The sequence below is a fragment of the Sinocyclocheilus grahami genome, unplaced genomic scaffold (assembly GCF_001515645.1).
Source record: "Sinocyclocheilus grahami isolate Dianchi unplaced genomic scaffold, SAMN03320097.WGS_v1.1 scaffold223.1, whole genome shotgun sequence".
In the NCBI taxonomy this organism is placed as follows: domain Eukaryota; kingdom Metazoa; phylum Chordata; class Actinopteri; order Cypriniformes; family Cyprinidae; genus Sinocyclocheilus; species Sinocyclocheilus grahami.
The window spans coordinates 159,115-167,267 of NW_015505402.1; the positions used below are offsets into that span (position 1 = coordinate 159,115).

The 8,153-nt window shown below is 36.2% G+C and overlaps 3 protein-coding genes across 4 annotated transcripts in view; all 3 read left to right on the plus strand.

Moving 5' to 3' along the window:
* Nucleotides 1-1,200, plus strand: part of LOC107596834 (retinoblastoma-like protein 1) — a 13,949-nt gene extending 12,749 nt beyond the window's left edge. Inside the window, exons 20-22 of the mRNA XM_016287681.1 lie at nt 413-561; nt 671-835; nt 1,183-1,200. Of these exons, the coding sequence (XP_016143167.1) occupies nt 413-561; nt 671-835; nt 1,183-1,200 (332 nt within the window). The remainder of the gene's footprint in view (nt 1-412; nt 562-670; nt 836-1,182) is intronic.
* A 1,216-nt stretch (nt 1,201-2,416) lies between these two features.
* Nucleotides 2,417-7,415, plus strand: LOC107596850 (uncharacterized). 2 transcript variants are annotated; one of them, XM_016287699.1, is made up of 4 exons: nt 2,417-2,641; nt 3,328-3,692; nt 5,290-5,611; nt 6,650-7,415. In XM_016287699.1, exons 1-4 carry the CDS (start codon nt 2,511-2,513, stop codon nt 6,921-6,923), a joined length of 1,092 nt encoding a protein of 363 aa, XP_016143185.1. In that variant the 5' UTR covers nt 2,417-2,510; the 3' UTR covers nt 6,924-7,415. The 2 variants fall into 2 exon arrangements, with proteins under 2 accessions (XP_016143185.1, XP_016143184.1); XM_016287698.1 differs by lacking the exon at nt 2,417-2,641 and having other exon boundaries at nt 3,108-3,692.
* A 226-nt stretch (nt 7,416-7,641) lies between these two features.
* The window catches only part of LOC107596835 (uncharacterized), a 3,877-nt gene continuing 3,365 nt past the window's right edge, over nt 7,642-8,153 (plus strand). The window contains exon 1 of the mRNA XM_016287682.1: nt 7,642-7,669. Within this exon, the coding sequence (XP_016143168.1) occupies nt 7,642-7,669 (28 nt within the window). The remainder of the gene's footprint in view (nt 7,670-8,153) is intronic.

Here is an 8,153-nt window from a genome sequence, read left to right on the forward strand (position 1 = left end):
GCTTGTCGGATGGAGGGACTTTGTAGAAAACGAAGCGTTTGAGAGAGGCGGGGCATAGAGGACCTACAATAATGTACAGTATTTGAAAAAGAATGTGTTTTTTGAACATTAAAGCATGTTCAAAAAACTATACTTAATACTAAGATACTTTGTGACACTAATGATGCAGAAAATTCAGCTGTGCATCACAGGAATAAATTACATTTTAAAATATATACAAATAGAAACTATATTCAGCCTTGGTGAACAGAAGAGAGACTTCTTTCAAAAACATAATGTTACCAATCCCAAACTTTTGAATGTGTGTGTGTAATGTATACCCATTTAATTTGGATGTTGGCAAAAGTCTCTTTTTTTAAAAATTTTTTTATTGCATTTTAAAATATTTTTATTTATTTGTTTGTGTTTACAGCCAATGAGAGAACGGAACAGGCAAACACAACAGAGGCTGACAGCGAATCAGAGGAAAGAGGAGACCTCATCCAGTTTTACAACTCTGTTTATGTGCTAAAAATTAAATCATTCGCTCTCAAATATGCACATTCCACACTTGATAACAAGGTTGGTGTATTACTTTGTTTCTTTTGAAAATTGTCTTTTAATAACCTTTTTTTATTTTTTGTGAAAATTTGGAAAAAATATTTGACTTTCTCCCTCTTTCTCTATAAAGATGGAGGCTCCTCCGTTATCGCCGTTCCCGTCGGTTCGCGCTCAGCCTCTCTCTCCTCGCCGTGTATCTCAGAGACACTCCATCTTTGTCTCTCCTCATAAAAACAGCTCAAGTCTCACACCCAGTACTGCCTACACGTACAAGTTCACTGGCAGCCCATCAAAGGTTAGTCAAACTACAGGATGTCACAAGCATCAACAGTAATAATTCCCTTAATTTAATGACAAATTAAAAAACTTGTAATAATTTACACATCCACGTCACTCCAAATCCGTATGACTGACTTCTGTGGAGCACAAAAAAAGGTGTTCTGAAGAATGTCCATATGCAATGAAATACACACAATGCAACTGGGTATTATCATAGTCAGTATAACTGATCGTTACATTTTTATTAAATTAAAAATCTATTAATTCCAATTTTGTGTCATTTTACATTTGAATGCTCACACTGTAAGTTTTTCCAGGAATAGTTGTGGATCTAAAAGCCTTCTGCTTCCTGTTTCTTTTCAGGAGCTGAGTCACTGTTGATCTCTTTGCAGTTGGTGCTTTGTATATTCTCTGAAATACTTTTTATGTTTGTTTATACGAACTCCATATTTTAAGCTTAGAAATAATTCTCTGCATTGTTTTTCCACAAAATAATGCCTTTTGTACTTTTTTTCCCCCATTGACTGTTTGTAATTTAGCTTTATTGTATTGTTGGTTTGATCAATCAGCTGTCAGTTCTGCAGTGAGTGCCTTAGCATGTACATAATAAAACCTTTTATCAATTCTCAAAGAATTTTTTCTTTATTAGGACTTGACGCTGCACTTGCATTAGAAGATATGATTAGACACTGTTTTTTGCTCATTTCTCCAGTTCTGATCTAAAAATGTAGAATACTTGTGTTATGGAGGAATCGGATCCAAGTACAAGCCTAAGTTGGATAAGAAAGTTGACAATTGAAAGTTTAAATTATGTGCAAGTGAAGTTGCACAATTATGTGCAACTTCTGCACAATGACCCTGAGATAGGATATCAATTATGTATTTATATATTGACCACTTAAGCTCATTTCAACACGTTTATTGAATGGCTTTGGTCTTAATTTTGTTACTAAAATGTGACCCTGGACACAAAAGCAGTCATAAGTAGCACAGGTATATTTGTAGCATTAGCCGACAATACATTGTATGGGTCAAAATTATCCATTTTTCTTTTATGCCAAAAATCATTAGGATATTAAGTAAAGATCATGTTCCATGAAGATATTTTGTAAATGTCCTACCTTGAATATATCAAAACTTAATTTTTGATTAGTAATATGCATTGCTAAGAACTTAATTTGAACAAATTTAAAGGTGATTTTCTCAATATTTCGATTTTTTCTTTTTTTTTTTTTTTTCACCCTCAGATTCCAGATTTTCAAATAGTTGTATCTCGGCCAAATTCTGTCCTATCCTAACAAACCATATACATCAATAGAAATCAAAATTATTCAGCTTTCAGCTGATGTATAAATCGCACTTTCAAAAAAATTGACCCTTATGACTGATTTTGTGGTCACAAATATGTCTACTACGTTGTAATTGAAAATCAATATAAAAACCATAACTGTGTCCAAAATCTCTCGTTATTTTCCATAAAGTGCATGGTGGTGTACCATTCATTACATACGGGAAAATGAGCACTTTATGACATTTGAAGTAACTTTCGGACGCACTGACGCTAGAGGGCTGCCGCGGCCAGCGACTCTGAGCCAATCACAAAGCTCAGACCGAGTGACGCACATACGTCAAGTACTCGCCAGGCCTACGTGACGCGCGAGCTGAGAATCAACTGATGCTGCTGTGTGTAAATGAACTCTTTACGTGATTTCCCAAGATTTCCGCGCCGCGAAATGTATGAAGAAATGTCAGTAGAAAGAAACTGGACGGACACCGAGACGAGGGCGCTGCTGTACATCCGACAGGACGAAGAAATCAGTAGGCAAACCAGCGGAACGGTTCGCGACTCTCTTATTTACGCAATTTGAACAAATTTAAAGGTGATTTTCTCAATATTTCGATTTTTTCTTTTTTTTTTTTTTTTCACCCTCAGATTCCAGATTTTCAAATAGTTGTATCTCGGCCAAATTCTGTCCTATCCTAACAAACCATATACATCAATAGAAATCAAAATTATTCAGCTTTCAGCTGATGTATAAATCGCACTTTCAAAAAAATTGACCCTTATGACTGATTTTGTGGTCACAAATATGTCTACTACGTTGTAATTGAAAATCAATATAAAAACCATAACTGTGTCCAAAATCTCTCGTTATTTTCCATAAAGTGCATGGTGGTGTACCATTCATTACATACGGGAAAATGAGCACTTTATGACATTTGAAGTAACTTTCGGACGCACTGACGCTAGAGGGCTGCCGCGGCCAGCGACTCTGAGCCAATCACAAAGCTCAGACCGAGTGACGCACATACGTCAAGTACTCGCCAGGCCTACGTGACGCGCGAGCTGAGAATCAACTGATGCTGCTGTGTGTAAATGAACTCTTTACGTGATTTCCCAAGATTTCCGCGCCGCGAAATGTATGAAGAAATGTCAGTAGAAAGAAACTGGACGGACACCGAGACGAGGGCGCTGCTGTACATCCGACAGGACGAAGAAATCAGTAGGCAAATCAGCGGAACGGTTCGCGACTCTCTTATTTACGCGGAAATATCAAAGCTTCTGCGGGCGCAAGGGATCCACAGAACCAAGCGACAGGTCACCACCAAACTGAAAACACTCAAGCAGAAGTTCCTGAAAATACTCGAGCATCACAAAAACAACGGCCACGGCAGAGTGTACTGGAATTACTATGATCTCTGCAAGTCCATCTGGGGCAGCAACCGCTCCACAGACGCGTTAACAGTTCATAATAACGTCAAACTCGAAGAGCCCCAGAGTACATCCATCGAGGACGCGAGAAACGAGAGCAGATCCGCAGACATCGAGGTGTCAGTCGGTCATGAAGAGGAGACGGATGACATGACAGACGGTGTGTTATTAATGTGTCAAATAGAAAGATGTGCTACTTTATGGCCACATGACTTCACTTGCATCTTCACTGGATCTCGCGTACTACAAACATAGTATGCGAAACGGTGTGCAGTATACAAGACAAAAGCTGTGCAAACGTTGATGAAAAATCACCGAATTTGCATGTTAATTTGTTCTATAATTTTTTTATCTACAACAAATAAGTCAAGGGGAGGCTGTTTCAAATTCAATACCTACTTTATGCTTACTACTCCATACACAGTACGTACAGTTTTATTTAAAGGGGTCATATGATGCGATTTCAAGTTTTCCTTTCTCTTTGGAGAGTTACAAGCTGATTGTGCATAGATAAGATCCCTGAAGTTGCAAAGACTAAAGTCTCAAAACCAAAGAGATATTCTTTATCAAAGTTAAGACTCTGCCACGCCCCCCTAAAACGGCTCGTTCTAACACGCCCCCACATATCTACCTCACTATGTGGAAATATTTGCATAATGCCGCCCAAATGTGCACGCAAAGAAAGAAGGCGGGTTTCAGTAACCGCAGTTAGTGTTGAAGCAGCATGTCAGGGAGACGCTGTGTGTTTCTAGGCGAAAGCAAAAGCACTTTATTTTGTGTGTGTGAGAGAGAGGGGGGGATGGGGGAGGTGTCACATCACAAACACATACCAGCTTCATCACTGTGTCTGTCACGCGACTCTGTTCCCCTTTCAGGCTCTGTCTTTACATTTATTTTGAAAGATGAAGCTCATGATTATGGTAAGGGGCGTTACATTTCCGACGAGTGTTTGCGGTGTTCGGCCAATCACAATGCACTGGGTCAGCTGGCCAATCAGAGCAGACTGCGCTTGTCGGAAGGAGGGACTTTGTAGAAAACGAAGCGTTTGAGAGAGGCGGGGCATAGAGGACCTACAATAATGTACAGTATTTGAAAAAGAATGTGTTTTTTGAACATTAAAGCATGTCAACATATTCTGTTACACCAAATAATGATCTTTAAAAAAGCATCATATGACCCCTTTAAAGTAGCTTGTAACAATGTAGTATGTTACTAATGTTAACAGTATGCAACTACCTTTTTGTTATACTACCTTTTTTGCTTGTTTAATTCCACAGGTAATGTCCAGTTATCATCATCTTTACAAGACATAAAATAGTCTTTTAGCATTTTTTTTATAATATTACAGTGTTTTAAAATGTCCTTTCGGATGTGTTTGAATAAAAAGATATTCAAAATTTGCTAATCAGACATCAGTTTTTTATGCTTTGTAGCTTAAAATGGGACAATTGTTGATTTAACTCAAGGTTTCATGAGTTGATATAAAGCTAGTGTTTGATTAAATCATAAACATGTCAATTTAAAAATAAGTAAAACACTTAGTAAAATTTTGTTACAATTTTAACAATGAAATTAAAATATTTTGTTTGCCTGCATGTCATGTGATCATTAAATATGTTTTGACATAGTGTTTAATGATTGAAATATTCATTTGAAAATATTTTAAGTCAAGGGGTGACAAAAATATTTGGGAATCCCTACTTTACCTGAACATGAATGATGATGTACATAACTGACTATTGTGTTCATATTTTTAGTTGTTGCTCAACCTGTGAGGAAGAAGGCCAAAAAACATTCCATTAGCGACTCTGTGAGAGATCAAGAACCTCTCCACGTGCAAAACCAGAGGGAGTATGAGGAACGCTTGCGAAGGGAAGCCAGAGAAGAGCAGAAGGAGGAGCGAGCGAGTCTTATGGCCATGTGGAAGGAGATGATGGAGTTTCAAGGGAACCTCTTAAAGGAGTTTATTCAGCGTCCATCTCTGCCTTCACTTCCATCTTACCACAGACATGCTCTTCACAACCAAGGACGCTCTAGTTTTCCAAGCACTAGCTACATGGCACCGTACGACTCTCCAGGGTATGAGCACAAACCTCTGATGACATGTTTTGTTTCCTAGTTACACTCTGATCAATACGCCGTGTCCAACTCGGCACGATAATGTTGTCAAAAAGTTATTTTAGTATTATATTATTAAAAAACTACATTAGTATATACATTTTGAATTAGGGTTAAATAAGTTTCAGGTTTATTTCAGTCAGTCACCACTGATAAGCTACCACTAAATAAATATTGTAGAAACTTAATTAGCTGTAAAGTTGCTTTGCAACGATTTGTATCGTGAAAAGCGCTATACAAATAAACTTGAATTGAATCAAAAACATTGTTTAATAATAATAATCTTGAATAAGTAATAGCAACATAAACAAAATTGTGGACATTTTGTATTTTCCTATTTTGATGTTTTTTGGCAAAAAACAAAAGTTGGTGTAATGATTCAAATGTTAAAAGATGTGTTGAAGTGATTTTTCACCCTCATGTCATTCCCGATCTGTATGCTGTTAATGTCATTTATTTTTTAATTTTTTGTAATTGTATCTCTTGATAATGATCTTTGTTTTTAAAAATAACAACAAAGATGCAAATATAAGAAAAATACATTTTGGATTTACAATTTTCAAGTACATTAGTTCTATTCAACAGTAGTAAGAAATTGAAAAATCAAATGTAAAAAGGAAACACTGCCTAATTCATTCACTGTATGAATTAAATATACATTGATTCTTATTAAAGCTACTAAAGGTATTCACTAAAGATCAGAGAACTATTTGTCTTTTGTTTGATTAACATTAAAGACACAGACAGCAGCAGGTATATTAGGCAGCTGTCACTTTAAGACCTAATGCACAAATCCAGTACATTGATACACATACGATTTTCTCCCGTTTACATTCACTTAAGACATAACTGACTGTGTTTATGTGAATATTTAGGTAAAAATATAGGTATTTTAACATCATTTTGTATGTATTTGATCATGAAAGAGAACTGAATTCAGCCTGGGTGTATATCTGACAATCACCATTTTGCTAATTTAACAACTTTGCCCTTTCACAGAGCTGAAACTGAGAATGAAAGTGCAATCTCACACGAGGAAGAGGAGGAGGAGGAGAAATATGTTATTCCAGCCGAGACTGCACCCGTGTTGGACGTTCAGCCTGTTAACCGTGCAAACGACGGCCAATCAAACACAGCAGAGACCGATTCAGCAGGAAAGAGCGATCTGGAGATGTCTGTGCTACGCAGACAGGAAATAGTCTTACAGCTTCAGGAAGAATACTACTCACTCAAAATCAAGTATCTGAAACACAAGATGGCCAAGGATCCATGACCGAACGCTAAAGAGGAGTGTTAACTGTTCTGCTCTTTCAAGCTGTGAAAACTTGCTTTGCAAATGTAGATGTTCTCAGCTGGACTGTGGAAAATATCAATGTGTAGTTGTCTGTGCACCTCATATCTCTTGTAGTTCATATTACATATTTTGACCAGTAGATGGCAAGGTGGTTACTTCATAGAAATTAACAGGTAGGTCTAGGTTTTTCTTTAAATATGTGAATATTTATAAACATTTGCTAATTTTTATGGCAGTTTACCAGCAGTTATTGGTTTTTGGGACATTATTTTGCACAATTCTCCCCATTTTCTCCACTATATTGGGCTTATTATAAATGATTCATTGGTTTATGTAACACCCACTTTCACAATCAATTCCTGATGGATAACAGTCTTGCTCTACCTTTCATTTTCTGTTTTGCACATTACAGCAGTAAAATGTGTTGCAAATACATTTTAATGTTGACTAAAGGAATTAACGTGAGCTGGACATTACCTTTATTTTTCATGAAATTAATGAAAGCCATTGAGTCCGATACATAGTATTTAAAAAACTAAATCAAAAGCAAAAGTCTTGGTCGCACTTTATTTTAATATCCAATTCTCGCTATTGACAAACCATTAACTATGACTTTTGCCTCAATAAACTCCTAATTTGCTGCTTATTATTAGTTATTAAGGTAGTTAAGTTTAGGTATTGATTAGGGATATCGAATATGGTCGTGCAGAATATGTGCTTTGGAAGTATAAATACACAGCCAATATGTTAATAATAAGCATGCTAATGAGCACTAGATAATAGTGAGAATTGGTCCCGGTACAAAAGTGTTACTAAAATCTTTTTTAAAGAATTGTTTAAAAGCAGGGATTCCCAACCTATTTTTGTTAGTAAAATCCCTTTAAACTAAACTATTTTCTTGAGATTTACATTTATTTGAAGTTATATTTAATATTTCAAAACATTTGCATGCTCATGGTTCTCCGATGTCAGTTAATGGTCACATGACATGTAGGTAAACAAATAAAATATATTTTTTAAATAATTGTTTTATTTGGATTCTTTTTATTCTAAAGTTATTTATTTATTTTACATTTTTTAATAAATAATGGCTTTTCATTATCTCTCAACCCTGCACTCTTAAGAAATGCTGGGTTAAATACAAGCCAGTGCTGGGTCAAATATGGACAAACTCAGCAATTGGGTTGTTTTGACCCAGCGGTTGGGTTA